The sequence below is a fragment of the Falco rusticolus genome, chromosome 1, assembly GCF_015220075.1.
Source record: "Falco rusticolus isolate bFalRus1 chromosome 1, bFalRus1.pri, whole genome shotgun sequence".
Taxonomy (NCBI): Eukaryota; Metazoa; Chordata; class Aves; order Falconiformes; family Falconidae; genus Falco; species Falco rusticolus.
The window spans coordinates 73,432,202-73,457,330 of record NC_051187.1 but is presented as its reverse complement, the minus strand read 5'-3'; the positions used below and the strand labels follow the sequence as shown (position 1 = coordinate 73,457,330).

At 43.8% G+C, this 25,129-nt stretch overlaps 2 protein-coding genes across 12 annotated transcripts in view; one reads left to right on the top strand and one right to left on the bottom strand.

Annotated features, from left to right (window-relative positions):
• BOD1L1 (biorientation of chromosomes in cell division 1 like 1) overlaps positions 1-4,710 on the bottom strand; it is a 39,317-nt gene extending 34,607 nt beyond the window's left edge. For 4 of the 11 annotated variants that reach the window (XR_005103792.1, XR_005103794.1, XR_005103799.1 and 1 more), the window contains exons 1-3: positions 2,722-3,264; positions 2,146-2,270; positions 650-840 (exon numbers count right to left, since the gene is read on the bottom strand). Coding sequence is in view for 4 of the 11 variants with exons in the window: in XM_037384607.1 (XP_037240504.1) it covers positions 650-840; positions 2,146-2,270; positions 2,722-2,919 (514 nt within the window). In the remaining 7 variants the exon portion in view is untranslated. Of the gene's footprint in view, positions 1-649; positions 841-2,145; positions 2,271-2,721; positions 3,266-3,870 lie in introns of those variants that run through there. The other 7 variants (XR_005103807.1, XR_005103809.1, XM_037384607.1 and 4 more) reach the window with 5 other exon arrangements.
• LOC119146661 (oxysterol-binding protein 1-like) lies at positions 3,390-4,837 on the top strand. Its single transcript, XM_037384661.1, has 2 exons — positions 3,390-3,837; positions 4,705-4,837. Exons 1-2 carry the CDS (start codon positions 3,458-3,460, stop codon positions 4,805-4,807), a joined length of 483 nt encoding a protein of 160 aa, XP_037240558.1. The 5' UTR covers positions 3,390-3,457; the 3' UTR covers positions 4,808-4,837.
• Positions 4,838-25,129: the final 20,292 nt, after the last annotated feature.

The following is a 25,129-nucleotide window of genomic DNA, read 5'->3' as shown; positions in this document are numbered from 1 at the left end:
CTTGTTAACCCACTTACTTTAAAGGAAGTGGGCCTCACAGGAAAAGGGTTAGGATTTAAATAAAGGGTCTGGTTACAAATAGATGAACTGCTTGGGAGTCTCTTAGGAAGGGAAAGAATGGACAATTACCTGCAGGAGCCTTTAGAAGTCAATACCAGGCAACAAACAAACAGGTAAAGTGCTGTGTTTATAAACAAACTAAAGATTGGCTGATTTACAGCAGAATTTAAGCTCCTGAAAGGACCTTAGCCATTCAGGTTTTACTGCACACACCAATTGCATTGACAGGTCACTGTTTAATAGGTATTTTTTTTTCCAATCTACCAATGCATAAAAAATTCAATCATCCTTCTCTTACAGCTATGTCTTATCCGATCCTGTACCAGTCAGAGGGCCAAACCCTGAGACCAACTTTTTTCCCTACAGTAAACTGATCCTTTATAATCTCAAGCAGAAGTGACAGAATAACATGGTGACATCTCTCTTTCCTTCTACCTTTATACAGAGGCAAGTAGTATGGTACACTGCCTAGAGCTCAACTGGCTAACACTGATGGCTAACAATTCTGTGCTAGCAGCAAACCTAGTCAACCTTTCTGCTCTCTCAACAAATATTTGTTAACAGACTGCTCAGAGAAATGGTAGAATACCTTGTACTGTAACAGAAGTATCTGTTTTCTCTTCACTTGGAGCTGTACTGGGGCCTGCCTCCTCTTTGTGATTCAATGTAGCTAAAAATTCATGGACAGCTTTTTCCACCTGAGGTCTGAATGTGTGGTTGATCTTTGGGTCCACAACCTGAGAAATAATTCTGTCAATTCCAGATTCCAACATTCCAGACCTGGAACAAAGTTACATGAATACTTAAATAAGGAAAATGACTTTTCAAGAACATCTTAATGAAACAGGCTTATCTAGATCTGATGTAAACACTCTTAGGGCCTCCAACGAAGGATTAACGTTTCCTGAGCACCACTACAGCCATGTATTTAGCCAGCTGCCTGTATTTCAACAGCGCTTTCTATGCCTTATGAACTAAGAAAAAAACCTAAATGCCAGAGAAACACAGCAATCCAAACGCACGGAATTAACACAACAGCCTGTGGTTATGTCATTACTGGTTATGCCTACAAACCTTACTTACCTGTAAAAGCGACATTTGTGGGAAAAATTAAGAAGAAACTTGGTGTTATCAACTCCCATGGCATACAGATGATTTATGGAAGGCATGAGGGACAAACAACTACTAGACCAGTCATCACCACCCTAAGTTACTTTCTGCCCAATACAGTGTGACATCTCAGAGTGCTGTGGCTTTATAGAACACCCTTAATCTTCAGTAAAATTGAATAAATAGAGAGCTTTATATGTATGGGTTCGCTCTAGAGCTGTGTAACCTTTTGTGGGACATATATTGCCTCTTGTCCTCATTGCTTCTTTAAAAAGAACTAAAAAAAAGCCCCCAACAACCAATGCTCCCTTCCTCCCAAACAAGACAGTTCTTCAGTACAATGATCAACAGCACCACTACAGCATAACTGAGTTCATTCCCAAATTCCTTGTCTGACTGAATTTAGCGACCAAACTCATGCTACTTTAACAAAGTTTCCTTATATTTATGACTCAAAGTTTTGAGAAGAAGAACTAGAGAAACCCTAATGAAAAAACGTAACGTCTGATTAAGTGTTGGACATCAATTTGACATAACAGCAGTTCTGAAAAACCTCTGTCTAGCCAAATTTACGTCCAGTGTCTTGTTTGGTGACCTCAGCTTTGTACTCCGCAGAGCTGTGTTTGTTAAATCCTGTCGATTTTCCTTAGCTCAAAACTTGATACAGGCAATTTTATTAATAGCTCCTTTAAAAGAAATAGTAAAGATAGATTTTAGCTAGGGTGTTACATTCCTAGTTAGAAGCAAGCTTTCCACCACTGCATCAACTTGGATCACACAAAATAATACTTGTAGCCTAATTCTGACTCATGCTGATGGCAAGTTGCTATCTGATACAATACCACAATTTAAATGCTGAAAAAAAGCTCCTTCAGAAGTTTCTGAGAAGAAAGTAGACACTTTACCTTGAGCCTCTGTCGCCTACCGGGGTACACAAGCACGTTCACACAGAGAAACCCCAAAGCTGCCACTTACTTGAGAACCTGCTGCCTAATGTTATTTCTCAGCTGGTTCTTGTTGAGATGAGGACTCCAAGTATGAGTTGCCAAATGATTGGAAACAAAGTTGTCAACACGCTGTCTCAAATTCTGGTAGGCAGGCTAAAAAGCAACAACAGAGAGGTTGGACAGGAGGGTTTTGATACTCAGTTAGCCTCCCGATGGCCGGGGTGGAGGAGCTGGGAGCCCCGTCGGACCCCCCCAACGCACTGAAGGCGCCGCCGCTCCCGCTCCTTCCCGGCGACCTCGGCCTGTTACAGGCGCCCGTACGGCTAAACCGCTCCGCAAAGCCCGGCGCGCCCGCGCCGCCGGCCGGCCCACGCTCCCCGCCGAACCCTGAGGCTCCAGCCCTGCCCCGGGGTCGCTGCAAAGAGCCCCGGTGCCGCGGGCCGAGCCGCAGCCCCGCGCGGGCCCAGGCGGCTGCTCGCCACCCCCGAGAGCGGGGCGCAGCGCCCCGCAACCCGCCGCCACCCCCGGGCCCGGCCCCGCCGCTCCCGGCCTGCCACTGACGTGCCGGGACTGGGGAGAGCCACCGGCGCCCGCCCGCCCCCACCTTGGTGTCCACGTCGGCCAGGCAGTCGCGGCGGAACTGGTCGAAGAGCCCCTGGCTCTTGAGGTGGTTGACGATCATGGAGACCAGCTCGGGCTCGGCCGCGCCGCCCCCAGGCAGCGGCGGCGGCTGCTGAGGGGGCGGCGGCTGCTGAGGGGGCGGCGGCGGGGGCGGCGGCGGCGGCTGGGGGTTGCTGGCCATGGGGGCGGCGGGACGGCGCGGCCTGCGCAGGGCACGGCTACCGGCTCTCCCGGCCGAACCCCAGGACGGGGCTTGTTACCGAGCAGCGGCCGCGGCAGCACTGACCCCGGAAGCGAAAGGGAACGGAGGGAGGAAGCGCCGGGAGACGAGAAGGGAAGCAGGGACGCCGCCGCCGAGAGCGGCGCCATCGGCGCGGGGCGAGCACTGGCGGAGCCGCGCGCAGCAGCCGCGGGCCCTTTAAGGGGACGAAGGGGGGCGGAGCCGCTCGCGGCCCGCTCCAGTGGGGCCCCGATCCCGCGGCGGCGGCGGCGACGGCGGCGGGCGGGGGGCAGGGGGGCGGCCGCGGTGGGCCCTCGGCCCCCACCCGCCTCGCCGGTAGCCCCCCGCGCGGCGCGGGCGCGGCTGGGCGCTGCGGGCAGCGCGGGGTCGCCCGCCACCCCCGCCGCCCGCCGCCCGGCGCCGCGCCGCTGCCGCGCTCCCCGGCCGTGCCCCCACAGCCCCGCCCCGCGGCCCGCCCCTTCCTGCGCTGGCCGCCATCATGGTGGGGGCAGCACCGCGCGCTTCCTCCCTGAGGCGCGGGGCGGGGCCGGGGCCTGCGGCCGTCCGTGGCGGCGGGCGGGATGTCGGGCCGGGGCTGCGGGCTGCTAGTCGCCGGGGCGGCCGGCCGGGCGGCTCCCGGGGCGGTGATGCCGGCGGGCTGTACGGGAGCCGGACGGCGAGGGACGGGCGGCCTCCCCTCAGGGCGCCCGGGAGTTGTGAGTGGCGGCTCACGGACGCTTCCTCTTCGCCCGCCCCGGGCCCTCCCTCCTCTGCGTCAGGGGGCGCCGCTGCCGCCCCCCCGAGGACCGCGGGCGGCTCGGGCCTGTGTGTGGGGACCCGGGCCTTGCCTCAGCCTGCCCGGGGCCGCGAGTGGCCTGGGTGAGGCACCTGGGGAGGTGACATTTAACATACTTGGGTTGAAGCGTGTTTCCTTTGGCTTTCAGCGCGTTCCTACGTCCTTTTCTAATGCAAATGTTTTCAGGCTGACTCGTTTGCCACTTGCTTTGTCATGCCTTCTTTAGTTTTTCTCAGTCACAACCGTTTAATGTGCCGTCCTGAAGTCTTGTCAGTGGCACTAACCACTCCTCGCTCCTTGAGTGTCTTCTGTTTCCACAGTCTGAAGCCGAATTCAGCGCAGGCTGTGGGCTGGCAATTTGCAGGCTGACCTGTTATGACTAAAACAGGAACCCGGAAGCAGTAAAAAACTGGAAATAGGGAAGTTAATTTCATTATACTTGGGACAGTGACTGAGGGATAGTACTGTCTTATTGGGTGTGGTTTGGCTTTCCAGTGTCTTGCATAGGTGGCTGAGCTCTTGTCCTACCCAGCATGGGTAAGGATGAAAGGACGTGTAAAAATACACTCAAGAGAAAGAATGACTGGCTTACAGAAAAGAAAAGGGACTTGGGAGTAACAGTGTTTTGGTTACACACATGTTGTGGCATGATGAGTGGAGATCTTGTCCAACTACAAATATTAGGAATTTCCCTCTGCAAAAAGTGTTAAAAATCAGTTTGACTGTAACGGCAAGAGTGTCAGGATTGTTATTGCAGACTTAGAAGTAGGTTAGAAGTGTAAAGCCTGACTAGTTTTCCTATTGTAAACTAAGTACTCCTAGACTATTTAAAATTCTACAGAAGGAAACAAATCTGACGAGTATTTAAAAGTATTGTGAGATTTTTATCTCTGGATACTGGAGTAATTAAAAAAAACTAGCTTCTCTGTAGTTTCATATTTTCTACACAGATGCCTGGAAGGATTAAAGCACGAAATTCAAGAGGGATGGGGAGTCTGCAGCTTGGAGCTTGGTACAGCCCCTACTGGTATATCCAAACGTGTGATATACTGACTTTTACATCTCTTCTCATTGAAGAAAAGTTCCTTTGCTGCTGACTAAAGATCATGTAGCAGTAAGCAAGAAAGGGCAGAAGCGAAGGGTATCATTTTAGTAAATGCACCTGCTAATTTTAGAAATAGTGTGTGACTTACTGTGACAGTGAACAAAAATTGCAGACTTTACTGGGAAATTACCATTTTCAAAATTTTTTGTTAGGAAAAGGCACTGCAACTTCCTTTTTTTTGGGGGGGGGCGGGGAGGGCAGGAAGTGGCGGGGGGTGGATAGATGTCCATTTTGGTTCCTCCTCCCTCCTCCCAATCAGGGGTGGTACAGAAAAATGAGAAAAAAAATTACTCTATTTTAACAGTGCGAGCAAGATACCTGCCTCACAGGACAGTATACCATTAAACATACAAGATGTCATGGACAACCTGGAATATCTGTGGCCTTTGTCTCTGACTATGTTAATGAATGGACTGTGAAAGATGCATACTAGGGGGCAGGAATCCGTTAATGGGATTTGGGAATTTAAGGGCTATCGGGGATCAGTTATGCCCAGGGGTCTGAAACTATTGCAACAAGCAGTCTGTACCCCAATTGATTTAGCAGCTGAATGTACAAGGTTGTTCTGTGCTCTGAATTGCATACTATCCCATGTTTCATCCAATTTACTGAGTGTTGCATGCTTGTTGGATATCTTATTTATCAAATAAAATATATTTATCCTAAGTGCTGGCTGAAAATGGCTTTTTTGTTGTCTGGGGCCAACTGTACATTTTCCTATGGGAAGATGCTGTAAAGGAAACTGGAAGCATCCTGAAAATAAAACAATGAATTTAATTAAACCAAAACCAGCCCTTTGTGTTCTCAGTTTGTTTTAAGGATGCTTTGCAGTCTTATACGAGCTGAGATATGGTTACATGAAGCCTTGTGTGCTAGTAAAGTTACATTATTTATTGGTTGTTCTATAGTATAACTATACAAAGAATTATGAATGTGCGACTAAATGTTAAGCCATCTTGCTGTTTTCAGTGAGCTCACAGATGAACTTACATTTTCAAGTGTAATTGTTTCAGTTGTTCCAGAGCTATTCAGTACTTACCGTTGTTTATTTTGTACTCAGTATTTATCTTTGCAGTTTACTGTAGTTGTTACAGTCATTTGATGTACTCACTTAGTGATGCCTGATACCCAATGCTAGTAAAATGTTATTTGTGAGATAACAGCTTGAAAAAGGCTTGTCAGATAATTAACAGAAACAGTTTGGAGTGAATACAAAGGATTTCTTTTTTTTAGTAGTTTGTCGTGCTGAGTCGAGGACTCCTCTCCTTGTTTGCTGTCATAGTCCCAGTTAAATGTCCTAACCTGTATTGCTGTTATCACTTGAATTTACACATACTTCATAGCTTCCCTTATGCTTGGAACAATTATTTTTCCGGACAGTCCTGAGTACCTCTGCTAAACTTTCTGCTTTTTCCATATTCACCTCATTCCTCAATTTTCACTTATGTAAACAGTTGAATTACATAGAGTGTCTTGCATTTGCAGATTTTCTGTACACTGAATTATACTTTTTCTAACATAATCTGGAATATTTCTAGTGTTAACATCTGTGATCCCTAATCACAGTATGAGAATCTTCATTTCATACTCTGGGTTCTGACTGTAGTGCGTTTTACTTTACGTGGAATTTTCAGCAAAATGTTTCTGTTTAAAAAAAATAAATCATGTTGCTGTTGTTTATTCATTTTTTTATATCCTGAAACCTACAGCCCCTGCTGTGGGTATTTACACACTGGTAATGACTACACTTACGTTTACATTCTTTTTCAGGGAAACAGTCTCATTTTAAAATATTTTTGACATCTATTTAATGTGAAAAGTCTCAGCAAAGTTTGTAATATCTTCTTACTTAATAAAGTAGATAACAGATATTTCTTAATTCCAGCTACAGTTCTTGAAGTGCAGGCAACATTTAAAGTGCTGGAGAAATACTAAGATATGAGACAAAGAAAAAGGAGGTGCATATGATATTGTGGGAACAAGAAGTTTATATGGCTGCAAGAGGAGACTGGACAAGTACATGAAAGTAGGACAAGTCACGAAATTCAGGGAAAGTGCTTCTGGCTCAGAGTGTACCTGCACTGTGTGCTGCTGTGGGCTGGGAGAATATATCGTTCTCTTTCTCGCTCTAGGCTTGCTTTTGGTCTCCTGAATCAGATGCAGGACTGTGAGGCTGGACAGAGCAGTTTCAGCCGTTGATGTCATGGCAGCAAGCCACGCAGCTTGTGATTTCAGATTAATGTCTTTTTGTCTCAGGTTATGGTTGAGTAATTGGGGACATAAATAGAATAATTATGCCACCTCTAAAGCAGGAAATCTACCTCTAAATAGCAATAAAATAATATATTGAATTTGGGAATAGTTATAGGTAGTAGTCTAAGTCAGAATAAAGCACCTGCAATAGCTCATTTTTAGACAGTGTCGCAGCAATTTTATTCTGTGAATGCCTGCCACAAGCATCAAATTCAGACTGGCCAACATCACCAACTGATTTAATGAGTGTTAATAAAATTAAATTTTCTTCAAGTCAGTTTATACCGTAGCTGGTAAAAGTGGTAACAGAACTTGGCAGGTTAGCTGATGTTTTCCGGGTTTGGTGGGGGTTTTTTTGGGTGTTTTTTTGTTTCCCCCCAGTGAAATGCTTTATTTGTGCAATTTTTTCCTCCATCTCAAAAAATTTGTTTATGCAGTATATGCTGGTGATGAATCTAAATTTATGAAGTATCTGAAATCCAGGTGACAACTGGATTAAGGAGGTAAAAAGAAGGAAAAAATCCTTCACTTTGTGCAGGAGTGAAGTTCCGATCTGAACAAGTTTGATTTGGATAAGAGATGCCCTTCCTCTATGATGAACTCTATTGCAAGGTTCTGCAGCCTCTAAAGATGAAGTGCTGCTGGCAGTGTTGAGCTTACAAGGGTGATGTTCCTCTTAAATCTGTAGTCTTTTACAAATGAGGGTACACAGAAAGGGGAGCTGTTTAGAAGCAATTCAAGTTTTCTAGGAAAAATGAAGACACTTCACCGGGAATGACTGAAATGCCCAAGCAGATTCTTGGATAATTAAAAGCTCTAACACTGCCCAGCACCTAGCTGGAGATCTGCCCCAGATGAATTGCTCACTTCTTCCTCCACATATGTGGTGGTACCACATCTGTGCGTTGCACCATCTGTGTTAACCACTGTTCCATTCTCTGAGGCTTGTTTTCTTCTGGTGTGTAGCTTATGTGTTGTTTATTGTGGCACGATAAAATCCAGAATAATCGGTGATGAATTGGTTTGTTGTATAAATGTACATCTCCTGATGCATAGTTCACATTTGCTTCTCTCTGTACATAAAGGGTATATTTAATGATTATTTCTAAAGAAAGTCTCAGATTTTCTGATGCTTGCTGATACTGGATTTTTTCAAAAAAAGCCAAAATTACTATGCCTAGGAGCAGCACCAGTAATGACAATCTAGTCCCCCCTGGTTTGAAACAGCCGAAAAATGTTGCCAGCATCGCTGAGATTTTATGCTTTGTCAATAACAGCAAATGTGGCTTCAGCTAGGCTGCAGCATGAAATGCTCTAGTTGCAAGATTAAAATGTAGCCTAGACATGGACTATACCTTCAGCTGTGATGTGATCTGAGTGATGTCCGTATCCTTACATGGCAATAGTTGCAACGGGTGAAATGCTCTTGGACTTCCAAGACTGGAGAATATGATTTTGTCATCTTTGTTTTGGTAAATAAAGAACATTTGGATAAAAATAAAGCTCTTCCTGGCTTTGCAACCATGTTTCTTTTCAGGTGTTAGTAGTGGTTTTGTTTGTTCAAGGAGGTATATACATATGTATCTTTTTCCTATTTGCACTGGCAAGTAGGCCCTATATAAAAGGTGAAATTTGGTGGTTTATGTGTATTATCCATGGAACCGCAAATGTGTTTTTCATTCAGTGGCAGGCAGCCTGCCCTGTGTTTTCCACAGGCAGGCCTTTGACAAGCAAAAGACTTGGCAGAAGTGAAACCAGTGACTAGATAACACGTTTTAAAGTGATAAAAGGAGAGCTTTTATTTAAACTAGCCTGTCATGACTTTGTGTGACACCTCTAGAACTTTTCAGTCACTTCTAAAGGGATGCTTTGAGCAAAACTAAAACTGCTGAGGGGTCCTGGTTCTCCCACTGGAGCTGAGCAGGGTGATTGTTGTTAGTGACAATTTAGTTTGATGGAGAAAGCACATGGTGGCTCCTTAAAGTGGCTAGTCAAATAGATGGACTGACGTGCTCTTTAAAATGCTAAGGTTTTTGTGTTCAGTGGGAAATACTACTGGTTGTATTTGCTGGGAGGATTGGTTAAAGTTTGAAAAAAATTTGTAAAGTCTTCTAAGTCACATTTTGACAAACCACATCTTCTAATACTTTTTCATTAATGTGCAGGTAAATGAACTTATCTTTATTTATCTAGCTTTCCCGTGTAAAAGCCATTTAAATTTAAACTTCTGAGTGTAACTTTATCTGAAAGGTTAGGATTATTTTTTCCAGTTTCAGAACTTCAGTGTGACACCTGGTTTGCAGATGATGCTTTTAAAGTATGTTATTTTGAAGGTACAGCTACACCTCTTCTCCCTTTTTTCTCATTTTATGTCTCTGCCAAGGCCAAGGAACGACTTCCTGGTTCCCTGAGTTTTGTGAGAAGATGAGTAGAGCATGCTTAGTGAATGGCATTTGAGGGCAAAAAAAGATTGCTGTCAGAAATAGCTTTAATACACAGGCTTACTTGATTTTTTTTTTCTTTCTGTAACCAGAAAGAAATTTTTAAGGGCAGACAGAGCCTTGACCTGCTGGTGGAAAGAAGGCTCATCTGTGTGGCCATGGGTGTGACTGGTGGTACAGCTCTTTGTGCTGCACTCTTCCGTGGCAATGAGAGAAGGGAGAGAAAGACTAAAGCTTTTTTACCTCTTTGCAAGCAATCAATGGCTAATTGATGCAACATGGTTGGGATTGTTATTGGCATCTAAGGGATTGGACATCTAATTCCCGTTAATGTGCTTGATCATTTCGGCATATCTTTTTTTAAATTTTATTTTTTTTATTTTTTGAAATGTGCATTCCTGTCTGCTGGAGAAATACCACTTTATTTCTCCATTCAGATGAAAATTGTTAGAATGAGTGACTGTATTCTCTTTAATAGAGTTTTTACTTTGCTGTTTGTTTTTGACTGGAAAATACATGGTTTTGCTATTTGTGTAAAGGGAGACAGAAAAACTTAATGGAGGCTTGTTCTCCAGAGAGAGCACAAGAGATTATACACTCTTTCTACACTCTTCCACTTTTTTCCTAAGTGTAATTTTAATGGTAAGGTAAAATGGTACAGCTTAAACGTGAAAGAGTGAGTGGATACCCGAAAGCACGACACCTTTTATATCAGCATTCTTTGCTGACTACAGCAAGGTGAAATCAAGGTGGAGGCATTGCTTAAATAGGATGCATGAAGCCTAAAGTAGAGCTGATGGACTGAGTTTTGCTTTAATTTATACCTAGTGTAGTTCCATTGAAGTCAGCAGGGAGATGGATCAAAGCAGGGCTTTGCCGCTAAATAATAGGGTGCTCAAAATTGCTCATGCCATCATTTTTGTAGCTTTGGTTGTAAACCTCAAGTAAAAAGGTTATTGTATCTAATACAAAAATAGTAATTTCCATGGAAAATTTTGAAAATGTTGTTTAGGAAGATAAAAATTAAAAAAGAAAAAAAATAATTTGGACTTTTGACTTGTTCTTTTGTGTTGGGGGTGCCACATGTTCAGAGGAAAAGGAATGATGAGTCACCTTCAATAGCATTCCTTTAGGAGAGGTGGGGTGGAGGGAGTGAACGAGGTGGGTCATGTTGTTGCTGTTGACCTACTTTCAGTGCCTGTTTCCCTGTACAGCTGGGCAATTAAGAGGACTATTGGAAGTCATCGGTAAGGTGGGAATGTGCAGAGAAAGGGCTGCTGTGAGGGGAGGGCAGGTAAAACACCACCCTGCTGGGTCTGGCTGCAAATCAAAGCTGTGGGTCAAGTGCAGTCAAGGTTGTTGCCCCATTCCTAGTCTGCTGCAGATCCCATGGGATACCCCAGCAGCATGGCTGGCATCCTTGCCTGGCTGGCCATTGAGCAGGGAGAGAGGAGGAGAGTGTTGCCCACCTGAGTCTGGTTCCACTGTGAATTCATGTGGTATGGCTGAACAGGAGCCTGGAGATTTTCTGCCTATCCAGAGGAGTACCCCAAACTATTGCACTTCAAGGCCAAGGGCAGCCCTCGGGACTCATTCTGAAGAAGGTGAAACATGGCAGAAAAAAAATGTTCCGTGAAACAGCAGAAATAATAATGCTTGCTCAAAATCTTTCCTCCCCACCTATTGATTTGCACAGAGATGATAGGAATGTAATGCCTTCAAGATTTGTGCTTTCCTGCCAGATTTCAATAAAATTGGCCAACTGTTTCAAAAGTTATGGGGCAGGGGTTGGAGAAAGACTGATAAATAGCGAAATAATTGTTTCCTGGGGAAAAAAAAGAACAGAACTCTGGATCCGCTAGGATATATTGTATATGGAGATAACCAGCTCTGAATATATTCAGAGACTAGCTGCTCTCTGAATAGGAACTGATGTGGGAGTCAGACAAGGGGAAACAATCCTGGGCTAGTACGCCTGCTCACTCACACTGGAGAGAGTGAGAACGCAAGGTTTTCTTTTTCAATTTTTTAACCAGGGGGGAAATAGGAAGTCAGGGAAAAGTATCAGTATTATCCATGCTAACCCCAAACGTTCAAGCATTCCAAGCTCCATTCTGCATTAGGAAGAGAGCATTTTAAAAAATTTATTCTTATGAATCTGTGGAAGAGTAAGACATCTGAATGTATTGGTGTTTTTTAGCTTTTATATTTGCTCCAGCAAGGTTTGAAATCTTCCTGAAAAGGAGAAGTATCATGTTTTCTCCAGCAGTAGGATTAGTCAAAAAAAAAATGAACATTTTCTGTGTTCAGTAAAAAGGAGCCATTGAGGCTGTAAAGGAGGGAAACAACTTTGCAAGAGCCTTTTTCTCCTGTTTTAAGAATATGCTGGCTGGAAGGAGGATGGGTGGCTGAAGCACAGTTCTGCTGTAAGAGCTGCTGGATCCAGCTGGCTGGTCTGCAGCCCCTTCTGAGCACAGAGGGCAAGACTGCTTTGCCTGCAGCCTCTTCTGCAGACATAGTCTCAGGTATCATGAACGTGTTCTTTTTTATTTTACCCTGTGGTCTTTATTGCTGTGTGTTAATGATCATCACCTGACTGGCTTTGTTAATGTCACACAGTTTGTTTTATAAAATTAATTCTTAAGAGAGTGGTGTTGCACTTCGGCAGATTTATTTTGTAGTTAGAAATGTCTTAAAGTTATCTCCATTTGCCGCAGGCTCTTTTAACCAGCTGTATGGTATGCTTTACATAAAGGCAGTTCTAATTCTTTTTCACTGTACACTGACTGAAAAAGCATATTTTTCTCTTTTATCAGTAAGGTGCTGGAAAATTTTGGGCAATGCCTCTCTCCTGTATGTTGTTATGTGACAGTGGATCACTGAAAGGAAACCTGATCATCTGAAGTACCTGCTTGCTCAAAGGTTCTCCAAAATGTCTTAGCACTTCAAACTTCAAGAAAGGCAGGTTTAAAAAAACAATGAAAGACTTAGACAATGAATTGAAATACAAACTATATGCTAGTAATCCTCTGCTTTCTCCTCTGCAGCCTGAACTCTACTTGCTCCTCTGTCCTAAGGACTCTTTGGTAAGAACCCACTCTCCATCTCTTTGTCTTTTGCCACCAGTGTTTCCAGCTAGTGCCAGTAGATGGTTTTGTAGAGAGAAGGAAATGCTTCTGTATGCTGCAGAGGGACAAGGTGTCTTTCGGCCTGCTGAAGACATGTGTCAGGTTCAGAGGCTGGTAGCTGGGGCACTGCACCTCAGAAACGAGGACAACTCTCCTTGGACCTCAGGCTGCTCTGCTGCCCTCAAGTGACACATGCAGTGGGATGTTTTACAGTGTTTATCACTGATAACAAAATATTCCAGTCCTGCCAAGGCTGCTGGCATCAAAGGAAATGCTCTAAAGTGGTTAAGGTTTTCTCAGTCTGAACGTTGAGTATAGATGGAAATTTGTTTCTTTGACTCTCCAGTCTGAAGTTCTTTCCCAGGACTATTTGATTCCGCTTGTGAGAAAAGAGAGTCTGAACTTTTTCAGAGTTTTGATTGTATCTACTTCTGTCCATTAATGAAAAAAGCACCAGCTTCCCACTCTCCCTCCACTGAGACAGAATGAATAATTGCCCACATTGGACAAGGATACTTTAGCATCCTTTTTCTTGCTTTCTAAAGTAAAAAGGAGGGAGGCCATGAAGCTGTTTAGCTGTTGAGAGTGCTAAAGGGAAAAGGAGTTTCTCTGGACTGGTGCTACAAAGTCCTGCCTCCAAGCTGGTCTGTTAGATTGTGCCACCCTCTGTCTATTTGTACAAGCAGAACAATTCTTAGTATCCTGCCTGGTCTGTGTGTCTTTCCTGGCATGAGCTTGGGAGGTATTTTTTTCAGCTTTGATTACTGGGTGATTGTTAAAATCAGCTTGATTTAAAAAATAAGACAAAGATCTCCACGGCAAGATTTGGAAAATTTTTGTTCATTTAAAGTATCCTTCTGTACTTACTTGTTTCAGCCGAATTTGTGATTTACTGTGTGTTGAAAAGAGTCTGAAGAGACAAGCTTATAAAAAATATGATGTACACACATTCCCCACAAACTAAAATTCTATACAGCATAACAGAACTTTCTTTACAAGCCTGTAATAAAATATCTCAAGAAAGGAAGGGAGTCAGGAGAAAAATACATGAACTTTCACAACTCAATAAAGGCTGGTAATAGTGAAAGTCTGTGAAATCTACTATTCCCAAAAAACATCTAAAGCACTACATTATGCCTTGACTTTTCCTGCCAGTTCCATTAATTGTAGTGGTAGAGTACTGCACGTAAATCAGTGGGATTTTACCTTATGTATAGCAGAGGAGGGAAGGACAGAGTTGCCATATACCAAATTTGTCACTTTGCCTGAAGGACGGATTAAAATAATTTATTAGACAAGTACTCCAAATCTCTGGGGCAGGTGAAAGTATTTCTAGATTCTCCTAGGATGTTTATTATAGATTACTTTTCTGATACTAAACCACTCAGAGTAAATGGTGTATGTCTATGTCCATGTCTGATTCCTCTATAGAACTATTCTCAAATTCTCTCCCTGTCACTAAATGGCAGAGAGAGAGCTTTCTGACTGAGAATTTTGAAGACCCCTCCCTCCCTCCCCCTTTCTCTCTCTTTTCTCTTTCTCTCCCCTCTGTATCTTTTAAAACTCCAATTTAATTGCAGTTAGAATTTGCTTCTCACAATTACATTTTATTGAAATACTGCTCTGTGTAATTGCAACACTATTTGGGATGGCTATTTGCACTAGCATATGAGCAAGCTAGGAAAATGTAAATAGTGCATTAAATGAACAGGGAATTTGGATAATTTTAAAATATTAATTTAATACTTTTTTTTTGATCCTTTTGCTCATGGGCAGACAAAGGAAACTTAAGTTATGGATACTAAAATTACTCCATATACTCATCCAGGCTTATTCTTCCGTTCTTCAAACCAGCTCCCCGCAGACACATTTGTATAAACAGAAGCATGCTAATTAAAATTGCCAGGGAGACATGATCTATTTAAAGTCTCAAAGCACACTTTTACTTTTAGGCTTCATATTGTGATAGTCTAAAAGAGCCTAGTTTCTCTTCAAGGTTTCAATATAATGAAGTGAAAATTTTCGTTAAGTATGTGCTATTTGACTGCATGCTGCTCTTATCTCCACTAACATGCACCTGATTTCCTTTTCTATCTTGCCTTTGTTTGTTGTTAAATCTCCAGTGATCTTTCATGTTTTTTAAAGGACTGCAAAACTCATTAAAAATTTGCAATTGTTTATTTCCTTGTGTTTTCTCATTTAACCCTCCTTTCAGAGTTCCCTGAGTTTGACATAAAGTTACAATCTCTAAACAGTTCAGATATACTGCTGTCTGTACTGCAGTATTTACATGTCTATTTATTATAAGTCTATTTATTTCTTCTGCCAACATATAGACTTATATCTGATGTATTTTTTTTTAAACTAATATTTTAATTTTCCAAACAACAACCATATAGTTCCATTTCTTCTGGTCTGGAACAATGGTCATCACTTTATTTCCCAGGATGACAGTTCCCTTTTGGTTTTCTCCTTATGTCTTCTCCAAGATGCTGTGTCAAGTTTTCCCTTGGGGACACTTGTGTAACTCAACAGCTAAGTATATTTAAACCTAATTCCTTAGGTCTTCAGAGGAAGAAGCTCTCTAGAATTTATATAAAGGGGCACAATCCCTCCTGAAGCCAGAAAGCTTAAATTGGTTGTTGAGGAAAGCGTTCCCACATTCCCTGTAACAAGAGGCAGGCAGTAATCCACAGAGCTCATCCAGCCTTCCTCAGCCCCACATTCACCTCTGCAGCAAAGTGCTCTGTTTGTGCAGTGGTGTGTGACTTACGCATTTTGGCTGGACACTCTCTGAAGTGGGCAGAATTTTTGGGCCCTCGTCAAACCTACACATAATAGCCAGTTTGGGATTTGTATGCCACTTGCCACAAAATGACAATTCTGAGACAAGCATCAATAGCTTGTTTAGTGGGTGATAGGCTGTTGGGGTTGGGGGTAGGAGAAAGCAAAAGAGTAGATGAAGAAAGACTAATATAGACCTATACAAAAAGAATTACTTGCTTAAAAGTCAGGAACAGGAGGAGTTGGTGGTGGGAGACCTGCAGGTTCAGTATATATGCTTGTGCCTGCAGCACAGAAAAGTTCTTTTCACTTGGAGCATTACTGCAGCAATGTTTGTTCCACGAGGATAAATTGTTTACTAACAATTTGGGAACTCCTGCTTTTCCTTAACATACAGTTTTTAATAGAACAGAAGTATTTCAGGTGGAAGGGACCTACAATGATCATCTGCCTGACAAATTCAGGGCTGACCAAAAGCTAAAGCACGTTAAGGGCATTGTCCAAATGTCTCTTAAACACTGACAGGCTTGGGGCATCAGCCACCTCTCTGGGGAGCCTGTTCCAGTATTTGACCACCCTCGCGGAAAAGAAACGCTTCCTAATGTCCAGTCTAAACCTACTGTGGCCCAGCTCTGAACCATTCCCATGTGCTACCACTGGATACCAGGGAGAAGAGCTCAGCACCTGCCCCTCCACCTCCCCTCCTCAGGAAGCTGCAGAGAGCAATGAGGTCACCCCTCAGCCTCCTTTTCTCCAAACCAGACAAAGCCAGCTGCTCCTCACGGGACACTCCTTCCAGCCCTGTCACCAGCTTTGTTGCCCTCCTCTGGACACACTCGAGCACCTGAACATCCTTCTTAAGCTGGGGGGCCCAGCACTGCACACAGTACTGGAGGGGAGGCCGCCCCAGCGCTGAATACAGCAGGACATCACATCCATGACCGGCTGGTTACACCGTGTTTGCTGCACGCCGGGACGCGGGTTGCCCCCTTGGCTGCCCGGGCACACCACTGACTCGTACTGAGCCTGCTGCCCACCGGCCCCCAGCCCCCTTTCTGCGGGGCTGCTCCCCAGCCACTCCTCTCCACGTTCATACTTGAGCCCAGCATTGCTCCAGCCCAGGTGCAGAATCTGGCATGTGGACTTGTTCCATTTCATCCCATTATTAGTTGCCCAATGCTCCAATCTACCTAGATCCCTCTGCAAGGCCTCCTGTCCCTCAAGAGAGTCAACAGCATGTTGCAGTTTGGTATCACCAGCAAACTTGCTAAGGGTGCATTCAATTCCTGCACCCAGACCACTGATAGATGTACGGAACAGGACCGGCCCTCAATTCAAACCCTGAGGAACACCGCTGGTGACCAATCACCAGCCAGATGTACCCCCATTCACTACAACCCTTTGAGCTCTGCCCTTCAACTGGTTCCTCACCCAGCACATTGTAAACCTACTCATCCCACAGCTGGACAACCTGTCCAGAAGGATGCTGTGAGGGACAGTATCTAAAGCCTTACTGGAATCCAGAAAAACAACAACAGAAAAAACCCAAAAAAACAACAGACTTCCCTTCACCCACGAGTCGGGTGACCTTATCCTACAGAATACCAAATGAGTTAAACAGGACTTTTCCCCTTGTGAAACCCGTGTTGACCGGGCCTGAAAATTGTGTTGTTCTTTACATGCCTTTCAACAGGACCCAGCACCATCTTCTCCATCATTTTCCCAGGAGCTGAGGTTAGACTAACAGGTGCGTAGCTCCCTGGGTCTTCCCTCACACCCTGCTTGTAGATTGGAATAACACTGGCTAGCTTCCAGCCAGCAGGGACCTCCCAGACTCCCAGGGCCTTTGGCAGGGGATCAAGAGGGGTCCTGCCATGTGTGTGAAGCTCACAACATTGCAATGCCCGGTTTGCTTCCCTTTAGATTTGAGATTTGTATTTTAATTTAACTGATATGAACTCGATCCAATTGACTTTTTATGCAGTCAAAAAGCATTTTGCTGAAAGAATTTGTTAGTAGTCTCTACATCGGTGGATTCCTAATTGAAGTGTAGGTCAAATCTGATGCTGTTGCTCCAGATTATTGGATACCAGCCACAACTTTTTGATTCTGTAGTTCCATGGTGTTCTGACTTTGGCACTGAAGCTGACTTGAGGAATTCAGAGTTCCTGCCAACTGAGATTGCTTGTTCGTACATTTGCATCACTGTTGCACCTGCCACCACAGAACTGCTAGTGGGTCTTCGGTGTAGGCCAAAGCACTGAACTTAGCCACTGTCCTGGTTTGGGCTGGGACAGAGTTATTTTTATTTCTCAGTGGCTGGTGCAGTGCTGTGTTTTGGACTTAGTATGAGGATAATTTATACTAAGTCAAGGACTTTTCAGTTCCTCAGGCCCTGCCAGTGAGAGGCCTGGATGGGCACAAGAAATTGGGAGGGGACACAGCTGGGACAGCTGTCCCAAACTAGCCAAAAGGTCTGCCAATCGCTGCTTGGGGACTGGCTAGGCATTGTTCAGCGGGTGATGAGCAACTGGATTGTGCATCAGATGCTTTTTTTCCCTTCCCTTTGGATTTTATTCCTCTCCCCTTCTCTCGCCTTGTCATTATCGTTATCATAATCATTATTATTACTATTATCATTATTTTAAACTTTATTTTATTTCAATTGTTAAATTGGTCTTATCTCAACCCTCAAGTTCTACCTTTTTTCCTGATTCTCCTCCCCATCCCATTGGGAGTGAGTTGGGGAAGTAAGCAAGCAAGCAGCTGGGTGGTACTTAGTTGCCAGCTGCGGTTAAATCATGACAGCCAGGTTAAAAAAGTCTTACCCCTCTGCAGAAAAGAAGTTTGGATCTGTTCATTGAATCAGTTTGCAGTATGGATCTGCACCAGGAAAAACTGCGTTGTGCTGCAGGCACAGAGGTAGGAACATATGGCTGAGATATGGGAGAAAGGGAGGGACTCCTTAGGACAGTTAGGAGTTTGGCATAATTCCTGCAGCATGTTTTAATACAGAGGTTAGGTGCTAATGACATTGTACAAGTCCACACAAGGTCTTTTGGGACCATACAAAAGCAATCTCTCTCCAGATGTGCTCTAACTTTCTTTGTGTGGCTTTGGCTGTGTGCTAAGAGCCAGGCAAACTCACATGGCCCTGGTCCTGTGTCCAAGTGGCCTCCTGCAATTACCTCTGAGCACATCAGGCTGGATTTTCTGTTTTGTGGAAGATTGTGATGTTTTGCCTTCAGTTTAACCCTGAATAAATAATAAATCTCCACAATCTGAAAGAAAAAAAAAAAGAGCATGCTGAAATTTATATTTTAGGGTTTATATTTTTACATGTCTCTAGTAGTGCATGCAATGCATCTCTTGTTGAAGTAGACTTGTGTTTCAGAATGAAAACACAGCAGATATTTCCTTGATTATTTATTCTCTCTTGTCAGTATGAAAAGGAATTATCAGCATAACACAATGATGCCTGGTCTCCCTGGTAAAGAGGCACTGCTCAGATATAGTCTGATTTCCAGAAGTGATTAGCTTTGGTGTTTAATAAGGTGTGAGCACTGATTTGAAGGTTCTTCTGTGGCTGAGGCATTTACAAGGTCCCTATTCTATGTGCATTCATTCTCTCGTAGCTCGTGAGGGGTGACAAGCTGCAGCCCCTCTTAGAGCACAAAGCGGGTTCCCCTCTCTTCCCTCTTTCCCTCTATTCACTGGGAAATGCAGTGCAGTCCAGGCCTTGCATTTCCTGGTAGCTACAGCCATGCCAAGTGTGTGGGCAGCCCTCTTTCTGGTGTGGTGAGGAGCCTCCACACTTGTCCAAGACAGAGCAGCAACGTGTCCCTGACTGCGGTCCAGTGCTGCCTCTTGCCTCCAGCAGCCATCTCATGTGGGGCCCTCACACTGCTGCAGAATCCCACTGATCAGACATCCTCCTTCACCTGATCAACTGGTAGATGAAAAATGGGACACATGCCAGAAATGTGTGCTTGCAGCCCAGAAAGTCAACTGTATCCTGGGCTGCATGAAAAGAAGCGTGGCCAGCTGGTCAAGAGGGTTGGTTCTCCCCCTCTACTTCACTTTCAAGAGACCCCACCTGGTCTCTTGACAGCATCCAGCTCTGGGGTCCCCAGTACAAGAGAGGTCCAGAGAAGTGCAATGGAAATGGTCAGAGGGCTGGAGCACCTCTGCTATGAAGACAGGCTTAGAGAGCTGGGGTTCAGCCTGGAGAAGAGAGGCTCTGGAGAGACCTTATTGCAGCATTTCAATATATAAAGGGGGCTTATAAGAAAGAGAGAGAAAGACTTTTTGCCAAAGTTTGTAGTGACAGGACAAGGGGTGATGGTTTTAAACTGAAAGAGGGTAGGTTTACATTGGACATAAAGAAGAAATTCTTTACTGTGAGGGTGGTGAGACACTGGAGCAGGTTGGCCAGAGAAGCTGTGGATGCCCCATCCCTGGCAGTGTTCAAGGCCAGGTTGGATGGGGCTTTGAGCAACCTGGTCTAGTGGAAGGTGTCTCTGCCCATGGCAGGGGTGGTGGAACTAGGTGATCTTTAAGGTCTCTTCCAACCCAAACCATTCTATGGTTTTATGACACCATAATGCTATGACTCTTTGACAACATGAGCTCACCAGCTGAAGCTGACAGAACCAGAGACCTGCAGGCTGAATATGCTTCTTGTCCCGTCAGCTGTTTTCCTGTCAGATAAAGTGGACAGTTTTGGGGGTTTATGAGTACACGTTTTGGTTTGGCTGGTGGGGCAGATTAAGAGCAAGGGTGGAATGCGGGCTGTGCTGAAATCAGCGGCAAAATTCCCTTAATTTCGGCAGGACCTGGATGTCGCTGCAAGCGCTGGTTCCCCGTCCCCGTTGCTACCCTCCGCGTGGTCAGCAGGTGGCAATCTCTACTTTTGTCTGAACTTCGGAAAAGTTCTGCCTGCACAACGAAAACTATTCAATTAGCTGTTTCTACTTTGCACCGGGTATTCTGACTGGGAGCTAGGCGAGATCTCATTCCAAATCTCTCTTAACATTTAAACGCTTACTTAGTCATCATCAGAGTATTTTTAAAAGCAGAACTTAGAAAGGCTATTGCTTTACAAGTCATAGTTGTTCCTTTCCCATCCGCAGCTCTCAATTACAGACAGAATCTCCACAACTCAAAACTGAGGCATATAAATTGAGTTGTGTGTATCATATCTTTTACTGTGAACCATAGACATTAACTAATGTGCCAGTACTCAGACCTTATATACTTGTATGTTCTAGCATTTGGACTTCATGTCACAATAATATTTCAAATTAATCTTGTAAACAGACGATGGAATGAGAAAAAAATACAGGTATTTCCATGCCTGTTGTTAAGTGCTTGCATTGTTTCTTAGGTCCAAGCAATTTAATGTCCTTTCCTTGTGGAACAATTGGCCAATAACATACCCAAGGTCAGCAAGTCCTTGAGCTCTCTGCTGTGTAAAGTGCCAGGGTTGCAAAGTAGCTCTGTCTAAGGCTATTGCAGTATTGACATCCCCTCTCCCTGCCCCATTCTGAGACCTCTTTTGCATACCAAAATGTACAGCAGTGCATGGTTTCATATGAAAATGAATGAATACTGTTTTTTTTGCCCAAGCTTTGTGGGAGATTTGAATTTCTCTTTGAAATCGGGAGAGACATATGTAAGTCTTTTCAGAACAGGTTTAGCCTTGCTGTCCAAGGCACACAAGCAAGCTAAAATACCTTATTGATTACTTATCTATTGGCACTGGCAAGAAAAAAGTAAGTTTTTCATTATTTAACTGCCATTTGTTCTGGACTATTAATACTTAGGATCTGTCATTTAAATATGGTTTGTATTCTGACATCTTGAGAAATTTGATGAAGGTTGTTAGGAAATTAAGTTAAGTTACAGCTAAGTTGAACAGTTATACTAAGGGCATGCAGTCCACCAGAACAAATGAACCTGCACAAATTCATTATGTCTGTTGGTGGAAAGCAGGGTATGAAACACGTGTTTAGTTAAAGAAGCTCAGTGATGGTTTTGTGGAGTTTGTGTAGTTACAGTAACATTTAAAAAAAAAAAAGTGCAGGTCATTACATTTTCGAGTCTAACTTCTCAAAGAGAGTTGCTATTTTTAACATATACTTTGTTTATTACCTGCCTCATTGTTCCACCTACAGCCGGGTGTAATTCTGTGCTACTTGTGATGATACCCGAGCATCCACTGACAGCTTGGGAAGTGCTGCCTGCTTTCACCGCAGGCGGGCAGCTGGAGGTTTCATGCTGGAGTGGAGTCGCCCAGGTTTAGGGTGAAATAAGAGCATGGCGTTAGCTGCTGCCAGCTTGCAGACGCACTGGGCATTGTGTTGTCCCTGACTCCTCATAGCTGTGCTGGGAATTGCCTTTCCATTTTGATATTGTCCCTTACGTAACGGTTCCAGGTGCTTGGATGACTTCAGTCAAGACAGATAAGTAGGAATGATTGCTGACTTAAAACCAGGGGGGGTATTTAGGACTGGAAAAACTGCTGTTCTGAGGCAGCACTTGAACAACAGATGTTTTACTATGCACAGTTTGGCTGGAGAGGTTCTGCAGTCTCCATCCTCATAGGTTTCCAAGACCTAACTAGATAAATGCCTGAGTGACCTGGTCTGATCTCACAGCCGACCCAGCTTTGATAAGGAGGTTGGACTGGAGCCCTCTGGAGGTCCCTTCCAGCCGGAGTGGTTATGGTAGTGCACATGGACTGCTGCAGTGTCTCAAGGCTTGAACCTAGTCAAGCCTTGTTGTGCCTCTACAAGTCCTGGCCCTAAGAGTTACACCTCTGCAAGTACTCTTCATTTCCAAGGCATGCTTCAGTTAACCTTCAGTAGTTGTATGAGCAGTTATCTCATGTTACTGTTGGGGAAACCATGGAAAAGCTGACCCTGGCTGAAGCCCCAGGGAGGCCTCCATGAGGGCTGAGATCAGGATTTGGTAATGCAGCTGGAGAAGGAACTGTTTTCTGACCCCAAATTCCTTTCTTGTTTTGTACTAGGGTGAAAGCAGGGCATATAAAAAGAAAAATAAGAAGATAGATCTTTTTCTCAGGGCTAAGAATCACCAATAGCTACCTGGGAAGGGCACTTATGGGACATAAAAGAGACAAGGTTAACATCTCTGGACCAAGGAGGCACACCACAGATCTTTTGACCCTTAGGTATTTTGAGGTTGCCTACTCTTTTTCTAGTGGTTATCAGATGTTTCTACAGCTTCTACAAACCTCTTGGGTTCCCCCACCCCCCCCCCAAAAAAAAAAAATAGTTCTATTAAGATTTTCCCTTATAGTTAATCTGGCTTTTTATCAGAACATGCATTTTATTAAATTCCATAACCTCATCTAGTTGGGAAACACCAGCTCCTAATCATGAACTGAAAGCATTAAAAAACATAGTATCTTTCTTTTGGGAATGGCATTGTTTGAACTGAGCAGTTGATGTAGGTGGAAATCACAGTTCACTTGAGCTAGCAGCTCTGGTTATCAGTGAATGAAATCCAGACACCACAGTGTCTAGCAGAGTTTGCATTCAGTTGAATTAACATCCCTTAAACTGAAGTCTTGCTCTATTTCTAGTTCGCCTACAGATATTAATGCTGTAATCATTTCCTCTAAAAGTAGAAAGACAAAACATCCCATTTGCGATTTGCCTGTAATGCAAAGCAGAACAACTCCAAAACAACTGCCCTTGTCTTTTACAGCATTTTTAAAATTGTTTTTAGATTTTTAAAAATATATTTTCCTTTTGAATGCACTCTGTGGTGCAAGAACATTCCCTCAAAAAATTCGATAAAGTGACAATAATCATCCAGTCATCTTTTTCCAGCAATTTCTTCATGCAGTTACTCTGTCAAAGTAGTAGATGAGATTCAAAATCCAACAGCAATGTTTCACTTTTGAGACAGTGTCAGCTTCCACAAAGGTGTTTCAGGATGTTGTGAGCTCCAATTAAATGTGCAATAAATGGCCACAGATTTGTCTCTGATATTCAGACCTAAGAAAGGCAAAATGGGGTATAATAAAACAGGCTCATGAAGAATAGATTCTACTGGAGTTCTCTGATGTCACTTAAAATAAAAGCTTCTGGAGCAGAGGCTGCCTAAGGGAACTGGAAGGCAGAGAACATGGCAATGTTCGTCAGTGCTGGGAAAGGAAGTATCAGAGAGAGAATCAGATATTGTTCATGGTGCTTTTCCTATTTCATACCTTCACCAATACTTTCTTTGAAGCATAGGGGGAGCGTGCTGGCTGGCTGGAGTTGGGAGGCATTGCTCATAGAAAAAGGCTGGGCTATAATATGGAAATGAGGACTGGAATAAGAGGAGTGGGATGAAATTCAGTAGTTCAAAATGCAATATTACGTAATTCTTCTGCAAGGTAGTTACCATGAGGAAAAGAAAGATTTAGGCACAGTAGCTGAATGGATCATGAATCCAGTCTTCTAATACGATGAATCTGTGAAAAATATGTATGTGATACATCCAAAGAGGTGCTTCCAGTGGAGACAGGGAATCCTTTAGAAGAATTAAAGCCCGGAAAAGAATATGATTGTTCTGTGTAGCTACATGGTTGTAATACTTCTGTGACTGGTTCAAAACACTGCTGTAGTTTTTCTTTAGAAACAATGCCATTGAGAACTCAAGCCCCATGTTTTTGCAGAAAGCTTAACAGAGCCAGTTGCCTGTGAGAAGGGGACAGATTTGCTCCACGACTGACTAACTATTCTTTTTTTGGTGCATGTTCAGGAAACTCCGCAAGATGAGCCTTGCAGAGTTTCATGAAAATGTCTGTCCCACAGGAGAAGAACAGTTTGGCTAAGCATGAGGTTCATTAACTTTTGGGTGACCTTTTCACAGTTGATACATGGCTGTTGCAGAAGCAGGTAATGAAATGCTGATAATTTTGGAAAACCCAGAAAACATTCCATAAATGTGGCTAGAGGCAACAATGCAAAATCTGAAGAAATAGGTTTCCTACTTCTAACTTATAGTTAAAAAATAAAGCTGAATTCAAAGAAAAATCAAATTGTGCAAGATTATGAATATGATTTAAAGAGAACCAGTGTTGTTGAAGGTTTTGTTTTGTTCTTAGCATGGAGACACAGTATTTTCATTAAATGGATGAATAATAAACGGATTAACCTGTCAGGGAGGAAAATGGCATACTATGCTCAGATTCTGCAGCTATTTTGGGGAAGGTGACAATGTGTGAGCAGAGATTAGGCTGGTTTTCTTTTAACCCTTTCTTCTGCATCCAGAAAATGCCCTGTAACTGCAAGCAGAAAAGGCAAGGCCGGTGCCTGCAGAAGGCTGGGAGTAACTGCAGATGTATATATTTTCTTTTAGTGGGAACACTTGGTTATAAATAGGAGGTGACATATTGAGTAACCTGGGATTCCAGGAGCGCAGGAACAGAGCATGCAGTGCCATGGCACATCTGATTATGTCCTCCTTGGGAAAAGCCTCACAGATCTCATCTTTTGGTAGGGCTTAACAATGATTTGTGTCTAGCAATGCACCCCAATTGTTAGTTTTGTCCAAAACTTACAAATCTGAATGAATATCTGTTAGTTAGTGTGATCAGCTATATGCAACAGTACCATTAGCAACGTTGCATTTTCCATCTGAGTCC

Coding starts and splice junctions, on each gene's coding strand:
- LOC119146661 (XM_037384661.1), top strand. CDS start 3,458: ATGGTGGGGGCAGCACCGCGCGCTTCCTCCCTGAGGCGCGGGGCGGGG. Junction 3,838..4,704: donor CGGGGCCGCGAGTGGCCTGG/GTGAGGCACCTG, acceptor TTTTCTACACAG/ATGCCTGGAAGGATTAAAGC.